The 20890-nt window shown below is 57.1% G+C and overlaps 1 protein-coding gene across 2 annotated transcripts in view; it reads right to left on the bottom strand.

Annotated features, from left to right (window-relative positions):
* Positions 1–352: 352 nt before the first annotated feature.
* The window catches only part of ZFYVE28 (zinc finger FYVE-type containing 28), a 108976-nt gene continuing 88438 nt past the window's right edge, over positions 353–20890 (bottom strand). The window contains exons 9-13 of one of the 2 annotated variants that reach the window (XM_045994823.1): positions 6559–6674; positions 5365–5481; positions 3993–4097; positions 1977–2080; positions 353–1414 (exon numbers count right to left, since the gene is read on the bottom strand). In XM_045994823.1, coding sequence (XP_045850779.1) covers positions 371–1414; positions 1977–2080; positions 3993–4097; positions 5365–5481; positions 6559–6674 — 1486 coding nt within the window. In that variant the 3' untranslated portion in view covers positions 353–370. Of the gene's footprint in view, positions 1528–1976; positions 2081–3992; positions 4098–5364; positions 5482–6558; positions 6675–20890 lie in introns of both variants that reach the window. The other variant, XM_045994825.1, reaches the window with a different exon arrangement.

Below are 20890 nucleotides of genomic sequence, written 5' to 3'. Positions count from 1 at the left end.
CAACCCCAGGGTGCAGTCTGGCAGCCTGCATTCTCCCCAGGGCACTCCAGAAGGCATAGGTGGCCCAGCCCCGGACCAGGGTGGGGAAGCCCCACCCGACACACACACATACAGGCTAGGGGTCTGAGCTGAGGACACATGGCACAAGGGGCTGGACAAATAGGCAGGGCATGGGATGGAGCTTTTGGGGAGTGGGACAGGCTGGCCACCCCTCTCCTAAAGACTGGTGGGAGCCCTTCATCCGTCACAAGAGTGCAGATGCCCCGAGCTTCCTAGGGGAGATGCGTATTAGCAAGAACACCTTTGCCTCCCAGACAGAAAAAGAAGTCTGTTCACATCAGAAACCAGTGTCTGCAATCCTTAAAGAGATTTATGGAAATGGCTTCGAATTACAGCATTTAGAAAATAAAAATAATCTCAATACATAATATTCCCTCCATTGTATACCCCCCACCCAAGAAGCCGTCTCTGTGCATGTGAGCCCACTATGCCGCAGTAGCTGGATTTTCTTATAAAAGAAGCAGTCGTGTGCCATCTCTCTAAAAACAGAGCTGCAGCCGTCACTGCAACATGAAGCCTGAGGTTTCAGCCTGAGCTGTTGGTGGGGGCCGGCTAGCTGCCTCAGCCTGGGGCCCGGGCCACTCCCGGGTCCCGGGGGGGACAGAGGGAAGGGGGCGGTGGCAGCAGGTGGGTGGCAGTCCTCTGCCCTGGGAGCCTCGGCCTGAGAACCTGGGGACCTGGGTCTCAGCGCCATGTGGGCGGCTGTTTGCCCCCATCCCATCAGCAGGCAGGCACCCAAGGGCAGTGGGTGCCTGCAGGCCCAGAGGGGCTGGCTGTGCATCTGCACCTCCCCCTCTGAGAATAACCCAGATGTCTGTTGTTTGGCCAAGGTCCAGAAGGGGAGCAGGGATGGGTGCACTGGGGCGTGAGGAGGCAGCTGCCGGCTCCAGGTGGGGAGAGAGAAGGGTAAGTGCCCAGGGAACTGAGACCTGAGCCCTCTCCTGGAGGTGTCCCCCATCTGCCCAGGATTTGGCCGCAGGTATGACCCCATTTCCCTGATTAAGGGCGAGCTCTGAATGGGCCTTCTACTACGGCTGGGCCTCGTGGCAGCCTCTTGGCGGGCTGGGGGTGGGGGCCAGGTGGGGCCAGCAGGAGGAGCGCCCACCTCCGCCCAGGCAGCCACCCCACTGCCGGAACTCCTGCTGGCCCCTGCCGCGGGCCCTCCGTGTGTGTGGGGAAAGGGGGACCCACAGTTAGGGGCGGGGATGGGGGGCGCGGGGCGGCCAGCAGTCCCTCCGTGGTGGCAGCAGCTTGAAGAGGCGCGTATTGATCCCGGCGCGGCCAGTGGCTGCTCGGGAGTCGCAGGGCCCTGGCAGCTGCGGGGCGCGGGGCGAGTCAGATGGCCGCCCTGTCGCTGTAGAAGGGCGTGACGTGGAACACGTAGCAGTGCGTGCACACTCGCACCGGCTTCACCTGCCCATAGCGCGGCAGCGGCGCTGAGTGCGAGGAGCAGCGCGAGCAGAAGATCTGCGGTGGAGGGGTGGGCCGCGTGGACAGTGAGTCGGGGTCCTCCACAGCCCTCCACGCTGGGCCTGCAGGGGCGCTTCCCACGCCCTCCCTGTGCACGTGCTGCCAGGACCTCCACAAAAACCTGGCCTGGGTCACGGCCCCAGGAGGCCAGACTCACGCAGGGGGTTCAGGCACCAGTCCCACCTGCTCTCCCTGCACCACCGGCTCTGCAGTGGCTAGGGATAGCACCATCAGGACCCCGGGTGTGGGGGAGTTCAAGGCCTCAATTCCTCAGGGCCAGGTCACAGCAGGGCCCAGGGCTCATGGACCCCTGCACAAAGACCCCAGAGGCCTTGTCAGGTCCCCAGGGCCTCGGTCCTGGCCTCCAGAACCCCAGTGCAGCCCAGGGGAAGGCCCAGAGCCTGTCCCGGACCACAGGGACGCCCTCCACTGACCAGACCGCTCACCTTCCCGCAGCTGCGACAATGGTGCTTCCGGCGGATGACGGTGAAGGGTGCTTTGCAGGCTGTGCAGAAGCCACACGCCTCGTCGGGGACCCATTCCGGTGGATCTGGGACAGTGGGAATGAGGTCAGCCAAAGGGAGACCTGCAGCAGTGATGGCAAGCTGCCCTTCTTCTCTCCGCCAGTCCCTGGACCCCCACTGGGGCTATGGTCTCAGGAAACTGCCGGCCTCACGGATGACACCTGTCCACCAGCCCCCAGTGACAGCCTGTGCTGTGCCACCGGCCAGGCCACCAGGACTCAGGACATGGGCTGGGAGCATCCACCCGGATGGCCCTCTCCCTAGTTTCTCTCTGTCAGCACCCAGCCTGGCAGACCCCTTGGGCAGAGGTGGTGGCTGAGAAACGAAGAGATCGACCCCCCAGCGCAGCTCTAGGTGCACCCTGTGGGGGCCTCAGATGCCCCCAGCTTTGCCCATCCAGGGCAGTTCTCAGGCTCTTGGGGTCCTAGAGGCCCAGGGAGACCCCCAGCCATCCCCTCCCTGACACGTCTGCAGCCCAGGCTCAGGCCAGGGGCCACCCCCTCCTTCCACGCATGTGGGCCCTGTTCCAGCTGACTTCTCCAGGCCCTGGCTGATGGAAGCCTCTGGAGGTTTGCTCTGGAATTCGGGAGGCATGTCAGCACAGGGAGAAGCGGGCTCCCAAACGCAGTGAGACAGGCACTGTCCTCCCATTTGGGGCACCAAACTGACTGTGGTTTGCCAGGCCCCGAGGCCAGCATCCATGGCCTGGGGGAAAGAGCAGCTTGGATCCCTCCTCAGACCACAGTGTGTGCTCAGAGGCAGACCTTGCAGCCCCACATAACCCCCAGGCTTGATGCTCAAGTGGACACCGTACTGTGTCCCTAAGCCTCACCCTCAGGGCCTCCAAACAGAACTCGGAAGGGCCTGGGGTTTCCTGGCCTCCTGCCCACCCTGGAGGATCTGCCCCTCCTCCTGCTGGCTTTGCACAGACCCCAAACTGCCTCCTACCCAGCTCTCCCGCCTTCCATTCTGGGCCCGGTCAGCTCACCCCCACCCTGCAGGGAGGCCGTATCTCATGCTTGCCCCGCCCTCCACCCCGAGTCCAATCCTAGGCTGGCCCCAGGGAACTCCTGGATGACAACTTTAGCCCCTAAGGACCTCCAGCTCAGGCACATAAGGCCAGATGCACTCCTGTGCACTGGGCAATGCCAGACCTCACAGCTCATTACAGTCACTCCTGAGCAGAGGGGCTCCCAAGTTCCTATGACAGGTACCCTTGTGCATGGTTTTTGGAAAGGTAGAGGTGAGGAGTTTGCCCTGCTCCTGACACCCCAACCCCACAGCCTCAGTCACCCCAGGAAGGCCTTGAGCCGGGGACCAGCAGGGTCAGCCAGCAGGCCAGGCGCATGAGGAGTGCTGTGACCTTTGGAATATGGCAGGGTCAGCTTCAGCCTCCTTCTCGGCCCTGATCGTGTTTGACACCTGGCCAGGCCTTTCTGCCTCCATCCATCGCCGCTGCTCTCTTAGGCCTCCAGGCCCTTCAAAACTCTTGGGCAACCCCCTCCCCACAGACGGGCGGCTAGTGCCCCCAGCCTGCCCAGGAAGCTCCCTCCCTGATCACTAAGCCACCAGACCCCAGCAGCCTGACCTTCAGTCTAAAAGGGGAGCAGGGGCTTGGGACTCCCATGTGACCAGACAGTGCAGTCCCTTGTGAAAAAGGTGCCAGAAGCTGCCACATGAGGCCTTTCCTGTGGGCAGGTGGGTGCAGGTGGGCTCAGCCACCTCTGGCCACAGCCAAAGGCCTTGGCTAAGGGGGTCCATGTGCCCACCCTAGGGGCAACTGCAGGCCCAGATGGCCTCTGGGAAGGGACCCCCAGTTGGAGAAACAGAGCCTTCATGGGTTCTGGGTTCAGACAGAGAGGCGGCCAGTCCGGACAGGCTCCTCACTCCCTGCCCAGCAAGCAGCACCTCGGGGCCTGGCCCAGACCTCACACGCACCTTCCAAGTCCCCATCTCGGCTCTTGGCGGCCAGTTCAGAGGACGACGGGGTCTCCTGGCACAGGGCACAGTCCTCCAAGGCTGCACTCCGCAGGCTTTGGGTGACTAGAAGAGAGAGGGAGGGAGAGAGGAAGGGGTGGGGTTGATGGGCAAGCACCTGGCCCCACTAGGCCCACCCGCAGGAGACCAGAAGTGGGTCAGCCCCCCCAAAGCCAGCCGCAGTCCCCCAGCACAGGGGTGAGTCAGCACCGCCCCAGCAAGCTGGGCTCCGGGCCCTGAGGTCTGCAGCTGGTCCCTGCTGTGGGCCTCCAGTCCCAGAACCCCTGCACTGTCTGTGTGTGGAAGGTCCCCGAGGGCTATGACCCCCGAGGCAGTAGGGGGCCAGGCCTGGACAGGCGCTGGGAGCCGGGAGCCAGGAGCCCACCATCCTTGCTTGCAGAACTGGTCCATGGCACCTACTTTTTCTGAGTCGTGATGTTTCAGAAGCAGCCCTGCCCTGAATTCCCAGAAAGCCCAGAGGCCCAGATTCCAGGAGGCAGAGCAGGGGACAACACACAGGACTGATTCTGCTTCTTGCCCACCTGCAGCCAGGATATGCCCTCCTGGGTGGGGGCGGCCTCTCCAGCTGGGCAGGCTGCCCCACGCACCCAGAAGCCCCATGAGGATGGGCAGCTCACCCAGAACAGGTATCTCAGCCCAGCACAAGGGGAGAGCCAGCAGGGATGAGGCCCCTCCGACCCCATACATGTGGGAGTGTGTGTGTGTGTGTGTGTGCATGCACACACACATTAGAGTATGTGTGTGTGCATCCATGTGTGCATGTGAGAGCTGTGAGTGTGTGCGTATGAGCTTGTGTGTGCGCGTGTGAGGGTGAGTGTGTGTGTCTGTGCTGGGATGTGTGGGGATCTGTAAACACGTAAGGGAGGTCCCAGGCGGCCACTTCCCCCGATGAGGTGGGGCCTTAGGACCCCTCCTTGACCCTGGGCTGGGCTCCCACTGTCAACGCAGTTAGGATGTGCCACGTCCAGGTCTCACTGTCTGGCACTGCCCCCCATCCCCACCTTTCTGCAGCCTGCTGGCCTTGAGAAGTCAACGGCCTTGCTGGAGGGCATGCAGGGATAGCAAGAGGTGCTGCACACATAGGCCTACGCGTGGGGGCTGGGAGCACCTGCAAACCTGCCAGGGCACCTGTGGGGCCTGTGATCTGTGCCCCTTGGTACCTTGTGGAGAGCCTTGCAGTGCTGGTAGCTCCGTGTGGGCGGTGGGCCACGGAAAGGCAGGCTGGATGGCCCTAGAGGGCCTTGCATGCTCGGGGGAGTTGTGTGGCTCGGGGCGCAGGGCCGGGAGTGGACATGCCCTTGGGGGCACTCACCCTTCTTTAACTTCTCCTTGTCATCTGTTTCTGGCTTGGTGGCCATGACCTCAAAAAGGGTCTTGAGAATACTCCTCAGGTCGCTGGCATAGTTTGTCTGCAGCTGGTCAGCCACCCCTGGGAGAGAAGGACAAAAGGAGAGCAGGTCAGGCCAACCAGCTGCAGGGGCTCAGGGCTGCGAGCTGGGTGATCCTGGCCAGAGCTCACGGCCTGGGACTGACATGTGTTCCCACAGGTCAGGGCAAGAGGGGGGCCGCCCAGCCCCTGGGCCACAGTTTGGCCGAAGTCAAAGCTCAGGAGTCCAGGGAAGGCTGGTGGCAGGGGTGACCACATAGACAGCCCCCTCCTGTCAGGAATGCACTCACCCCACCCTCCCTGCAGAGACCCTGGGAGGTCTCCTCCCTCTGAAAATGAGGGCCCTCTTGGTGGAAAGCAATGCTGGGTTAACTCTGTGGGGGTGGCCCCGGCTGCCAGGGATAGCAAAGTGAGGGAGAAGCTGCAGGCGTCCCACCAAAATGGGAGCCCAGAGACCGGTCCCAAGGATAGTGCTGTGGTCAGTGCTTCTAGAGGATCTCTGTGCACCAGCAATGGCTCCGAGCACCTGCTGGGCATGATGTCCCTCCAACTCCCGACACAAACCTATGCAAACCAGAGCTCAGAGTCACCCGAGGTCCTCCTGGTCCCACCTGGCTTGGCTTGGCCATGGCCGTGGGGCCCTCACCCCCTGCACAACCCTGATTCTGCAGGATCGTCAGGCCACAGGCCGGCTGGAGCTCAGCCCTCAAAGGTGGGGGTGGGAAGGGCATGCGGGAGGCCCGAGGGTGCTGCACGCTTTTATACTGTGAACCACACGAATGTGTTCGTTTAACAGAGAGCCAAAGAAAAGCTCATGTGCCTCTGAACCCCCAGGGGTGGGGGGTGGACCAAACAGGCGGTGTAGCCATCCCCAGAGAGGGAAACAAAACTAGGCGGGGTACACTAAGTCTGAACCACAAACTGAACAGAACCTCCCCGTGTGGGCAGCCAAGGCCCCGCAGGAGCCATGGGTTCCCCAGTCCCGGCTGGGGGGCCTGCAGAGGAATGAAGCCTTCCTCCTTGCCCCTGGGCTGGGGATGAAGAAATGACATGGTGGGCAAGCCCCTAGGACCCCTGCAGCCTGGCGCCGCCCGCCCTGCCCCACACCCAGCCGGGCACCTGAAATGCAAACAAACAGGCGGTGGATGAGGTCGTGGCTGCCGTGGAACCTGGACCGGATCTTCTCTCTTGTGGTCGAGGGGGCGGCCTCCAACCCGGCCTGGTCCGTGGAGCCACTGCACGAGGAAGGAAACACAGGGCGCATGGGGGGCATGGCCAGGGGCTTCTGGAGCCTGAAAGCCCACAAATGAGAGCTAAACTCTCGCAGCACGGGAGCCAAGATTCCCGGGGCTTCAGTATGTCACCAGCACCCTATGGGACCCCTAACGAGTCCTAATTGGCAGAGGGAGCTGGATGAGGCGGGAAGGACCCAGCATAGGGTCTGGAGGTGGGTGGACCCGTCAGATTCTGGACTTCTGGCCTCTCCGCGGTGAGGGGGTGATTTTCTGTCGTTCCAAGCCCCCACATGTGGGACTCTGTTATGAAGACGGGGTCCTGCCCCCACCATGCACTCCCTTCTCCGCTGTGGCTGAGTGGGACCACCTGGGGGGAGCATCCAATTCCTCCATCACTCCTCTCCTTTCTTCTCACTCTACCCCCTCTATCCTGCAATCTAAGAAAATTTCCCCATTTTCCCTTCCAGCCTTGTCCCTGACATTTAATTTATGCTCTCCCTGTCGTCTCATGGATGCAAGCCTCTATCTGTCCGGGAATATTCATTATAATTTTTAAAAAGTTGCCAACAGCTGCCTGCACTATCTCCTTTTTCTTCTGGGGTGGGAGTTGGTCTGCTTTCCACACCGGAGGCCTGGCTCAGCACACACGGTATCCAGGGTTGTCCGTCTGCACTCAGAGCGGGGCACAGCTGGGGGCCAAGGGAGCTGGGGCCACAACTTCAGAAAGAGAACTTGGTACCATCTGTGTGAAAGGAGAGCTGCCCACACAACACTCACGTGGCCAGCAGACTTGGCCGATCTTCACGGTGGCCCTGGTGGCTCAGGGGTTGCACAGTGGCTGAGTGGACAGACGTGGAGGGGAGCCGATCACAGCCCCTCACACGCCGTGTGGGTCCCTGACACACAGAGGAGAAATGCGCAGAAGAGCTCAGTCTCATGCAGGGCTGGGCCCCGATGGAAGACCACGAAGAAGCACAGAATAGGGACACAGGCCCCAGGGCTCCACGGGCCCCCTTCCTCCAGCCCAGTGCCCTCAAACATGACAAACATTTGTTAACAAGCTTTAAGTGTTTCCCTGGAGCATGGAGTGGCCACGGCCGGCGGGCGGTGGGCTGGACGTGCCCCTGCTCTGCTGGGACCCAGATGACGAACTACGGCTGTCGCCTCCTGAGCTGCACGGTTTCCACGGACGGGGTCCCCGAGGATAGGGAGTCACGCAAGGTAAGGCGGCGGGGACTTCACGGTGGGCAATGTCTGCTGCCACTCAGGATCCCCGGAGTCAGTGACAGCTCTGCCCAGAAGATTTGGGCGCCGGGACCCAAACAAACACGGCTCACAGGTGTTCACAGCGGCACTATTTTCAAGAGCCCCAAGGTGGGCACAAGCCAAGCGTAGATCAACAGAGAAACCAGCAAACACCCGTGGTCCTTCCGCACAGGGAAGCACTATTCAGCTGTAGAAGGAAGAGAGCCGTGCGTGCAGCACGATGAGGAGGAAGTGGGAAGACAGGAAGCTGTGACCCAGCAACTCACGAAAGGTCACAGTGTGTGACTTCGTTTATCTGAAATGTCTAGAGCAGGCAGATGGATAGAAACAGAAGGTGGGGCTGGCGGCGGGGAGAGGGAGCCGCTGCTCAGGGACACGGCGGGGTTTTTTTTAATCGGGTGACAAAAACGTGTGAATAGCTGCAAACATGCTAAGAACCAGTTAAGTGTACACTTTAAAGAATAAAGGAATGTTTTTCTTGTAATCATGTCACAAACTCCTATTCAGGAAACAGCTCGTAAGGTAAATGTCCATCAGCAGTCGGTTGGCTCAACAAACTAGGTCCCATCCACACAATCTCCACTTTGTAGAAGGACAGATGCTAGCAGTGTTGACAGAAAGTGAAAAGGTAGTATTCTAAAGTTAGAGACCTCGTATGTGCCTGGTGAGACATGGAGAAGACCATCCCCGCATTACCACCAAGTTTATCTGAGGAGCGAGACTATGGAGAAGTTCGTCTTTTCTCCAAGTGTCTTCTGTGAGCAAAGGTTACTTTTGTCATCAGAACACACGTGACTTTGGGGAGAAAGGCAGCGTGTCCGGCAGCAGATGGCACCATGGTCCTGCCTGTGGCGGGAGTCGGCCACGGAGCGGGTGCCCCTGGGGTTCAGCTCTGCAGCCCCAGCCCCACAGCTTGGCACCCCAGAGGCTGGGATGTCTTCCCGGAGACTGGAGCAGCGGCCTGCATGCCGAAGCTCTCTGATGCCACAGACAGTGGAGGCCATGGAGCCCGAGACTCTGGCCGAGTGGGGGTTGGGGGGTCAGCGGAGAGAGAGACACCGGACTCCACACAGGCGCGGATCCTAGGCAGGCAGTTGGCTTCTAAGGGCTGAGGGGAGCAAAAGAAGAGACCTCCGGAGCTAGAAGCAGGATCTCAGCTGGGACCTGAGCTGGGGTCTTGTCTGGGTCTGCCCGGCCCCGAGGGATGACCATTGTTTGGGCATTGCCCAGGGCCACCCCTTCAGAAGGGTGTTGATTGTCCACAGGCAGTCGCTAGACAGAGTGCTGGCCAACGGCAGGCACTGGACCCTCTGTAGACACCACACAGGCTGAAGGCAGAGGGGCACTCACATCTAGAGGGGGGCCCCCGTTTCCCCATGTACTGCCCAGCCAGCAGGCTGACAGCATGGGGACTGTCCGGAGACCAGGCCCCAGGGCTCCTGCAGAGCCCTGCCCAGCTTGGCATGCCCACACGGTGGGCCCTGGCAGACTCACAGAGGCAGGACGAACCTGAGGCCTCAGAGGAGCTCAGTACCCAGGACATGCCAGGCCTAAACTCCCCTGGACATGCCAGGGGACACCCCGAGGAGCTGCAGCTCCTACCAAGATTACCAAAGGCCCAGAACAAAGAATCTTTTCCAGCAGAAGTCAGAACATGTCCCTCCTCTGTTGCAACCTTCCACCCCTGTTTTCCAGTCCAAGAAAAAGCAAAAATCCTTACTGAAGGTTACAGGCCCTGGCAGAATCTGGACCCCTCTCTGTCAACTTCCCTTCCCATACCTGTCACTTACTTATGCTTCTCAGACTTCCTCCTTGCTGTCTAAGAGAAGCCAAACACACTCTTGGCCACAGGGCCTTTGCATAGATGTCACTGGGCCCAGACCCAGACGCCTCTATTTGGTATGCTCTGCTGGAAGGCCTTTCCTTGACCACAAACAGGACCCCTGCCCCAACAGCTCTTTTCCTGCCCCTACCCTGCATTGTACAACTTGGGACACTCAGCGCCCTGACTTAGCATGTGTGTGCTGACTCTGTCTTACTCTGGGAGAATGCAAGGCTGGCCCGGCAGCACCCTCTCTTCTGTTCATTGCTGCACGCCCAGCATTGAAGACAGCCCCACCCGCTCCTTCTCCTCACTAACCTCCCAATCTTTATCTGTTGGACAAAGAGTTTGCATTCATTAGATGCAGGGGAGAATGAGAAGAGGGCTCCCTGTGGGAATGAACGCTTTCTGTCTGGAACACTAGATGGGGTTCAGGGAAAGGAGCCACCAGCACCTCACGCCTCACAACTTTGGAATGCTCCCTGCCCCCCACCATGAAGAAGGAGTAGGAGAGCCCCCAAAAGATGTGCCCACCCCAAACCCCCAGGACCTGGGACTGGACTGCCCGGGCAGGCTCTAAATCCAATGACAAGGGTCCTACTAAGAGGAGCAGAGGAGACAGAAGGAGAGGAGGCTGTGTGTGGATGTAGGGAAGACAGAGCAACGTGGCCACATGGCAGTGAGTGCTGGGAGTCCCAGGAGCCAGGTCAGGAGATAAGGCCCTTCCCCTGGGGCCTCCAGAAGGAGCATGGCCCGATTTCGGACTTCCGGCCTCCAGAACTGTGACGTGGGATCTTCCTGTTGTTTGAAGCCCGGTGTGCCCTAGTTTGGTCCTGCTTCCCCGGGGGAAACCATTCTGGGCACAGAAGCGGCAATCCAACCCCAGGTCCAGCTCTGCCCTGCTGGGCCCAGAAACTGTTCCTATAGACAGAATGCCCGGTAGAATCATCACCGACAGGTCCAAGGAGAGAAGGCTGATCACATGTGGAGGGCATCAGTGAACATGCGAGAGTGGCGGCCAGAGGCAGTGCTGTCCAGGCTCCAAGGACATGGCTGGTTCCCGCCAACGAAGCCCACTGGAGCTTGCCAGGCATTCTGGAGAGGCAGTCCCACGAAACACATAATTATGGCTCGAATAGTTCAAGGGAGTCTAAGTTCATAATCAGTGTTTAAACCTCTAGGGAAATCGCCCAGCCAGGATGTGTTTGTCGGCTGCGTTCTTCCCACAATTTGTGCGGTGGCCACAGGAGCATGGAGTGGGGAGGAGCATGTGTGAGGGTCATGTTCCGACACGCAGGGCGGGGCTGGAGGTGGGCGGAAGGCAGGGGGCATAGGGCCACCTGGCCCTTGGGGTGGGGGGTAAGTCTTCTACCTCCTCTGCCTTGAGAGCTGGAGCCCAGAGCACAGTCTTGCTCCCCTCAGCATCCTAGGGCCCTGCCAGTGGGGAGCGGGGTCCCCACCCACTGAATCTCCTATGGGGGGCTTGAGTGCAGAGGGTGTGTGTGTGTGTGTGTGTGCACGTGTGTGCATGTGTGTGAATGTTAATGTGCTCTAGCGAGTCTGAATGTGCCTGTGTGAGAGCGAGAACATCTGTGTGTGCACGTGCATGTCCCTGAGAACACGCGTGCACGCGTGTGTGAGCGCACAGTCAGAACGGGCACAGTGCCCACCCCAGGCCACGATGTTGAGACCAACACTCCTCCAAAGTTACCCGGAAGGGACAGAGGGACAGGACTGAGGGTCGACTGTGACCAGCAGCCACCTCACACACCACACACACCCTCACTGCCCCAAGCTGCCTTCCGGCATCTCCTGTGAGGTCGCACACTATGGCCCAGCCAGCCGTGCCCCACTGTGCCCCTGCTGTGACCGGTCGTGACCCCACTGGCAGCCAGGCCTGATTCCGCTTGCCCTTCAAACCCACCTCGAGAACCAGTCAATCTGCAGCCTCATTTTTCTCGAAAGATGTCAGTTATTTGTCTGTTTATCTGTGCATTCCTTTAACGATGAACCCTGTCGTGTTTTACTCTTTTTAAGATTTTATTTATTTATTTATTTATTTATTTGACAGATAGAGATCACAAGTAGGGAGAGAGGCAGGCAGAGAGAGAGAGAGGAGGAAGCAGGCTCCCCGCCAAGCAGAGAGCCCGATGCGGGACTCGATCCCAGGACCCTGAGATCATGACCCGAGCCGAAGGCAGCAGCCCAAACCACTGAGCCACCCAGGCGCCCCTGTCGTGTTTTACTCTTATGTGAAAAGGTTTAAAAATGAGATCCCAGGGGCGCCTGGGTGGCTCAGTGGGTTAAAGCCTCTGCCCTCAGCTCAGGTCATGATCTTAGGGTCCTGGGATCGAGCCCCACGTCGGGCGCTCTGCTCAGTGGAGAGCCTGTTTCCCCTTCTCTCTCTGCCTGCCTCTCTGCCTACTTGTGATCTCTGTCAAATAAACAAATAAAATATTTAAAAAAATGAGATCCCAGGTGTGTGCACATTTAAGAGAGACTCTTATGTAGGGAGACACCGCAGACCACCAGGCTGAAGCCCACCTGCTTCCCCCTCCTGGTTCCAGGGTTATTGTTCCCTCCCTGCCATTTCTGGGGAGGAGTAAGGCTGCCTGACACCACTGGGAAGGGGTCTGGTCTCCCCTGGCCGGGGTGAGGGCCAGGACTCAGACATGGGCCCTTGGGGACAGGAGCAGGCTGTCACAGCCATGGGGGGTGCATGCTCTGGGATTGGGTTTCCTGGAAATATCTTCTGGTCATCACTATGGATGATATCTATCCAGAAGGACACAGGAGTTCTAGTGTCCGGCAACACTTGTGGGGGCCAGCCAGGAAGCCTTGGTGAGCCCCTCATCACTAAAGGGTGCGCTGCAGAGCCCTGAGGACTGAAGAAGTTTAAGGGACGAGTGGTTTCCCCAAAGAGGGAGGACACACAGTAGACCCACTGCCTGGTGCCCCTGGCCCTCACTGAGCCCTCGCAGCCTGATGACTGACAGACGGGGTGGCCATGGCCAGAGTGGTGTGCCTGGGTCCCTCAGAGTCACTTCCCTAGACACAGGCATCCCCAGGCCAGTCTCCCTAGAGTCTAGAGGGAGGGAGAGCCCGGCAACATGCAGGTCCATTGTGCCTGGAGTCACCCCAAGCTTGCTGGGACCCAAAGAGGGTCTGTGGAACAGGGTGCATGTCCTCCTCCCAGGCTGGGGAGTGCCTGATGCCTTGCTGCCTTCCACATTGCCATGGTGTCTCTCCGTTTCTCCCACAGCTGCCCTGGTGGGTGCCATGTGTCCCCAGACACTGGCACACCACCCTGTCCAGCTTTGTCCATTTGTGAGATGACAGTTCTGTTCCCGACAGCCCATAGGAGACACCTCCAAAAGCTGGGGCTGTGGGCATTGGGAGGAGCTGCAGAGTCTGGCAGGGTGGCCCCCATAGCCACGAATATCCACATGGCACACACAGGCTGGGATGGAGGCATGGGCCCCGCTACAGGGAACCAGCTCTGGCTGTGCCTGAGAGATGGGCTGGACAGCTGCCACACCATGCTGAAGTGCAGGGGCCAGAAGAGGTCCCTGGCAGGGGCAGGAGTCTGAAGGACAAAGCCCAGGATGTGGGAGACGGGACGTGAGCCCCGGTGTGCCCTTCCAAATCTCAGGGTATCCTGCTGTGGCCGGCTGCCTTCTAACTCTTGGCAGCCCCTCATTTTCACTCGAGCTAGGGCAGGTATGTTTCCCCAGCCAAGGACCCCGAGTCACATCCTCTAGCCTAAGGGACGTGGTGTGGGAGCCAGGAGGATGGACTACATCACAGACATGAGACTCGAGGCTGAACTCTGGGGATAGGCCCAGGGTTCTGCAGTTGGCCCCCAAAACAGAGTCAGACAAATGAGAAGGACTGCCCCCCACTGAGGGGCTCTGAGGGCCTGTTTCAAATCTGTGAAGCAAGGATGGCAAGGACATGCAGCCGCGGCGCCCTACAGGCCACTGGGCAAAGCACCCCATAAGTTTCATCAAAGGCACACAGTGACATGGTGTAGCAGGGATGGGAGGAATGGCATGGCAGACAGGGAGGGGATGGTGACCCAAAGAGCAAGCAAGGACCAGAGGCAGGAGAGTGCAGAGATCACCTAGAAAGCTGACACTGATTGGGGTGCGAGGAGCCAGCCATGGGGCAGGGACTGGGGCAAGTGGCCTGGACCCCAGAGACCAGGAGCATAGGGACCCCTCACCTCCAGGCAGAGGACCATCACCCAGCTTTCTGGCATCAGCCTGTTTGAGGGGAAGTCAAGAGGACGGAAAAAGGACCCAGGACTACGTGAATAAGCTCTTCCACTCACCAAATAAGAAATGGGTAGTTGAACAAATCTATGTCTAGTGAAGAAACTGAAACAATAGTTAAAAACCTTCCATTGAAAACTCTAGGCCCAGATGGCTTCACTGGTGAATTCTAACTAATATTCAAGGCAAAAATAGTACCCATTCTCTACATATTCTTCTGGAAAACTGAAGAAGTGGGACTGCTCCCCAACTCACCCCAGGATCTCAGCTTTGCTCTGATACCCAATCCTGAAAAAGACATCAAGAAAAAAGAAAACTGCTGTCTGACATTTCTTACCACCGGATGCAAAATTCTTAACAAAATTTTAGTAAATCAAAGCCAACAGTGCATAAAAAGGATAATACCTAGTGGCCAAGTAAGGTTCCCAGGAATGTTAGGTTAACTTAACATCTGAATATCAATCAATGCCATTTATCACATTAGCAGGCTAAAAGATAACAATGATACAATCACAAAAGATGGAGAAAAAGCATTTCAGAAAAGCCATCTTTTCTTGATAAAAACTCTCAGCAAACTGGGGATAAAGGAGAACTTCCTGAACCTGATTAAGAGCACTATGAAAATCCTACAGCCAACAGTGGATAGTAAATGCTTTCCTTCTGAGATCAAGAAGAAGGCAAAAACATCCTGTGTCAACATTTCTAGTCAACATTGTAGTAGAGGTCCTTGCTAGGGCAAACATGCAAGAAAAAGAAGTAAACCACATCCAACGGAACAGGAGACATAAAATTGGCTTTTTTCACAGGTGATAGCATCATCCATAGGAAGTCTGATGAATCTTCGTAAGAACCTTTGTAAGTAATGAAGGGAGTTCAGCAAAGTCGCAAGAGACGACACCAGTATACAGCCCTCAGATACATCTCCCTATATTAGCCGTCAACAACTGGAAATCAAAATTACAAGACAATATCATTTATGATAGCATCAAAAATGTAAAATACTTAGAGATTAATCTGACCTGACAAAAGATGAGCAAGACTTCTACAATAAAAACTGTGACACTTTGCTGAGAAAATTAAAAACCTAACCAAAAGGAGGGGTGTACTATGTTCATGAGTTGGAAGACTTGATATTATTAAGGGGTTAATTCTTCCCAAGTTGATCTGTAGATTCAACAAAATTCCAAAGACCTAGTAGGCTTTGTTTTTGTTTTTGCTTTTGTTTTTCATATAAATTGCCAACTTGGTTCTAAAATTCACATAAAATACAGAGGACACAGAAAAAGCAAAACAAACTTTGAAAAAGAAGAAAGTTGTAGATTTATACTACCTGATTTTAAGGCTCATTATAAAGCTACCATAATCAAGACAGTGTGGTATTGGTGTCCCTGCAGACAGAACGAGACAGACTAGTGAGTCCGGAAATAAAGCCACATGCATGTGGCTGACTGACCTGAGGAAGAGAAATTCAGTAGAGAAGGGATGGGCTTTTTCAACAAATGGTGCTGAAATAATTGGTTTCCCTTATGCAAAACAAAATAAAACGTTGATCCATACCTCACATCGTATACAAAGTTAGCCCCAAATGGATTACAGACCTAAATGTAAAACAAAAGATATAAGGCTTCTAGAAGAGAAACCTTTGTGATTTGGGGTTATAAAAATAATTCTTAGCTATGACAGCAAAATTGCAATCCATGAAAGAAGGAAGTCGACAAACTGTGGACTTCATAAAAATTAAGGACTTCTGTTCTTCAAAAGATACTCAGAATGAGAAGACAATCCACAGACTGGGAGAAAAAATTTGCAAATTATATCTGATAAAGAACCCCCAAATGAATGAAGAACTCTCAAAACTCAATAAGGAAACAACCCAAATGAAAGAAACAGCAAAAAATTTGAATAGAGTAGACGTTTGACCAAAGAAGGCAGGCTGAAGGCAAACAGGCACATGAAAAGACACTCAGTGTCACTGGTCCTCAAAGGCATGCCGACTGGAACCGCAGTGGACACTACTTCACACCGTCGGAACACCCCGGGTTAGAACAACTGGCACCTTGGCCTTTGCAGGACCTACGGCCTGGGGAACATCTCCCCTCTCCCATGCCTTCCATTCAGGTCTCGGGGATGTCCCCGCCCCAAGGGAGGCCTCCCCTGATTGCTCCAACTGCAGGAGCTGCCCCAGACTCCACCTGTCACTCTCCACCTTATGCAGGCACTAGTGGAAGGACAGGTGGGGCCGGTGGAGGAAAGAGAGGGAGGGGCCCAGTCGTGTGCTGACGATGGTGAAGGTGGAGAGAGCAGTAGGGTGGGAGGACTTGAGAAGTCAGTGGTGTAGGGAGGCAGCCAGCCTGGAGGAAGGTGCTCTCTGGAATGAGGGGGGCCTTTTAAAGTCATGCTGGGTGGTGTCACCAGGGGGCAGAGGCCAGGACGGAGCTGTCCTGGGTGCCCACTCACCAGGTAGTCACAGCCACCCCTCAGCCAGGCCAGCTCCACTCCTGGCTGGGAGTTTGTAACAAGGACCTTACCACCGGGGAGGCCCGTAAACAAGAAGGGCAGCACCCTTCCCAGGACCCCTGCCCAAATGCTTACCATGTGTGGGCCTACCCCATGGCCTTACAGGGTTGTAGCGGGCCTGTGGGGTTGTTCTAGCGACCTGGGCCGTAGTCACTGTGCTTACTGCAGCATGCGTGGGGGGTGCCTGTGACGGGCTCAGGTGAGAGCCCAGCCCTGACCTGCCCTCTGACCTCGTGGCTGCGCTCAGCTCCCAGCCCGCCCAAGGTCAGCGTGCATTTGCTAACAGTCATCACGCCTCATCTGCTTTCAAGAGTCAAATTAATTCCAAGTCCTTCTCTATTTTTAACCCGCTCAATCATTCTTGTTTTTCCTTCAAGGGACCGGACATGGTAGGAGAGCTCGGCGCTCTTTGCACAGTGGCGGAGACGCTTGCCCTAGGGATGGAGGGCTGCAGCAGCGGGGCTCGCACCCAGCGCCTGGCCCCAGAACAGCTTTGGGCAATGATGGGTGTGTCCCGATGGGATAGACACAACAGGGCCCCACAGCTGCCAGAGAGAGGTTGGGGTAGTCCTGCTCCCCATCACCCCATCCTGGAGCTGCTCTTCTGCCAAGTCCCCAGGAAGAACCAGCTACGGGGCAGGTGGGCCCGGCCGGGAAACCGCTCCTCTTCATCTCAGGTCACTGAGTGGTCAACAGGCCCAGCCAGCATCGTCCTTTCTGCTCCCATGCCTGACCCACACCCCCTTCCCTTCGAAGGTGCTGGCTCAGGACTCGATCCCCAGGGCAGCTCCAACCAGCCCCACCACCAGCACCAGGAGCCGAGGCTATGGATGGTATACTGGGAAGGGACTCACGCCCTGCCGGGTCATGGTGGCCAGAAGATACCAGGGGCAGGGCTGATCCCAGCACAGAGGAGCCAGCCTGAATCCATCTGCTAGAGGGAAAGCTGTTGGCGGGGAGGCATGCACACGGCACATCAGAAGAGCCACTTCTGGGGAAGTTTTCCATGTGATGTAAGCCTTGCCTCTGGGGAAGGCTTCCACGTGATAGAGGCCTCCCCACTCACCACATGCTTCTGCAGGAAGCTCGGTCTGTGCAACCACATGCCGCCCTTCCCTGGGCTGGCCATGGAGGCAGGGCCAGAGTCCATGGGGTCTTAGACAGCGACGTCAAATGGTTCCCTTCTTCTGGGGAGGTGGGTCGCTGGGGCCCAGGGGGCTCCAGGAAACACAGGATGCTGGCCGGGGGCTGGACCCAGGGCATCCCCAGAGCCCCCGACGCCCCTGAACCTGGGTCCCAACCCCAGCAACAGAGAGAAGAGCTCGGTGGGGGTGGGGGGGACCATGACAGAGCCACAGTACAGAGAAAGGCAAGGCATCAACTGGAAAAGGAGCCAGGGGAGACTCAAGATCAGGCAGAGGTAGGGCTGGAGGCCGGAGTTGTCCACAGCCCATCAGCTTGGGACAGTCCCTCCAAGGGCTGCAAGTCACCCTGACAGTGGTCACACCACCCGGGCAGAGTGGGAATGAGGCTGGAAACAGTGAAATCCAGTGATGCAACGGGGAGGGAAAGCCAAGACTGGAACAACAAGACAGCAAGGAACAGTAACACCCCTGAGCCATGGCACCGAGGAAATAATGGGTGAGGAACAGGGAGTAATGAAGATGAGTAACAACAAGGAAGATGCAACGTAACAACCAGGAGCAAGTTCCGTGGCTTCTCAGCTCCTCCCCCAGACACACCTGAGCTGGTGACTGTTGTTGGCCCATTTTGCGGCCGACAAAACAGAGGCTCAGGGAGGCTGAGGTCAAGCATCCAGCCACAGGCGCCCTCCCTCCCTTGGACACAGCCTCCCGCTGCCTCTGCAGGTGCGAGAAGAAGGGCCCCTGACACCACTACCCAGACAGGTGAGGGGCACAACAGGGGAGGTGTGCCAGCTGTTCCCCTCCGCAGGGACAGAACGCTGGGTCAGAGCACACGTCGCCTGTTTAGCACAGAGGCTCAGAAGACTGTGCCGAGGACAGCCCTCCCAGATTCTTAACATTTGACCCCAAACGACAGCTGGGGAGGCCCACCAGCTGCATGAGGGAGATGCAGGGGGACCACCAGCCAGATTCGCGAATGCAGCTGGAGAACGCATCCTGCAGAGCAGGCCTCCACGGTGGGACAGGGGAGTGACCCTGCCTGAGCGTCAGGATGGCCAGCAGCCCTGATGTCACGCTCTCTCCAGTGCTCAGAGATGGTCTTGGAAAGCAGGACTCCTGGACCTCCGAAACTTGGTCAGAATTAGCGGTGAAACGAAGCAAGCCACAGGGCAGGAGCCAGAGAGGAGACGATGCCCTGGCCTGGGGGCGAGGAGGGTTGGGAGGTGCACAACCAGCCAGAGAAAATAAGCAAAGCGAGAACCACAAGGCTTCTCTGGAATTTTCATAAATATAACTACACAGAACAAAATGAAAGGCTTCTATAAATCAAAGGACCTCAACACATGGAATCGGTGGGCAAGGAGCATGTGGGGTAAATCTGTCCCCAGCAGACACACCAGACAGAAGGAACGCTTTCAAGTCAGTAAACAAGTCATGAAAACCCAGTTGGAAAACAGGAGCGGTTGCTTTACACACGGATATGGAAGAAGCGCGGGGGTGTGGGGGGTACCAACCGTCAAAGGAAAGCCAACTACCACACCCAGGGATTCGTGTTTCACTCTCAAGTCTCGACGGGGGGAGGGGGGGGACACCCGCTGCGACAAATTGGTACATCGGCAAGTGTCTGCAGAGCGATCTGACCGTCTGTGGCAGCAAGGGGCAGGAAGATGCCACAGACTTTCTACGCCTTTGGCATGGTGACCCTACCAAGAATCTACTCTGAAGCCTTAACCCCAGGGGCAGACACAGATCCCTAAGGCAGAGGGGCCACAGGGCCAGCTCAACACAGAAAGTCACATGGACGTGGGAAAACATAGAATAAACTAGGTATGTCCTTATGTCCTTAGGATACAGTAGAATTGAACGGAAATAGTGTTTTTCAAGCACTTTCCAGAGAAATTATTATAATGTCGTGAAAAAACTAAAACTGCTCATAGGATTCAGGGCAATTTTTATTTCCTTCTGTTTTTCTTCTTATGTTTTCAAAGTCTCTACAATGAACGGGGCCATGTTTATTATAAGAAAAAAGCGAGCCGTGGAATTTTTTTAAGAAGCAACAGGACGGAGACGCTCTAGTCAAATATCCTAGGAAAGAGCAAAAACAGATTTGAGGCAGGCTGAGCTTCCATGCTGTAGACGAGTGGCTTATTCAGGCTTCAAGAGCATGGAAGGTTCTGGAACAGTGAGTTAAGTCTAGACAGGGAACAACAAGCTCTTGAAAAATGCTACCTTTCCCTTTAAAGAGATCTTAAGTTTTCCTGAAAAGGTAGGAGAGAAGCCAGTAAAAAGAGCTGAGGGATGCATGGTTCCAGAACATTCTGCCAAGGACTCTGCTGGGGGCCATGACCCAGCACCCTGGAAATGGCACTGATGGAATTGGCCCGTGTTGCAGGGGGTTGAATGTAGAGCCTGGGGGAATGCCCCAGAAGGTGCTTCTCTGGCCCAGACCCTCTGGCTAGCCTGGCACAGACCCCAGTGCCCCGTCCTTCCACCGGGCTTCTGCTTCACCAGGGAATTCACTCCCAGTGTCCTCAGGGAGATGCAGCTCCATGTGCTTCCTGCCTGGGCCAGCTCTGTGTAGCTCACAGAGGAGTGAGGCTGCCCCTGAGTGACCTCCTGGCCAGACCGCAGGGCTGGGAGCTCGCAAGCCTACCACCATGCCCGCTGCTCCCTCCTCCAGCCACTCGCCAGTCCCTGGGGGTGTGGCAGCCCCTGCAGGCCAGCAGACAGGCAGGGAGCTACAGGACGGCTGCCTCTCCAGGACACTGGCCTCCTTGTCGGCAGAACGGGAGGAATGAGCCCCTGCCTCTGCACTTGAGCCCTGTGGTCTCCGTCGTGAAGCCTCTAGACATCGTGAGGGCAGCAGCACCCCAGACGTCCAGGAATCTCCATGCTGGAATCTGGGCAAACTTTCCACCTGCGGGAGACTGGTCTTTTGTGTCTGTCCATGTTAAGGGTCTCCCTGCTCTGTCATGCCTGCACTAGCATTAGGTCACACTCCATGAGGTCAGCCTGTGACCCGAGGGAGTGATGCTCCTGATGTGTTTGCAGCTGGCAGACCATGGGCACCACGTGCTAACACCTGGCTGACCCGGTTCCCGCTGCCCTTGGCATTGGGCGGGGGGCCACCACTGTCCGAGGTCCTGGTCCAGATGCATGGCTGTCCTGATCACCAGCCACCTGCCACGTTCC

The sequence above is a fragment of the Meles meles genome, chromosome 2 (assembly GCF_922984935.1).
Source record: "Meles meles chromosome 2, mMelMel3.1 paternal haplotype, whole genome shotgun sequence".
NCBI lineage: Eukaryota > Metazoa > Chordata > Mammalia > Carnivora > Mustelidae > Meles > Meles meles.
Note: the sequence above shows the minus strand (reverse complement) of the source record. Positions and strands in the feature narration are given on the sequence as shown.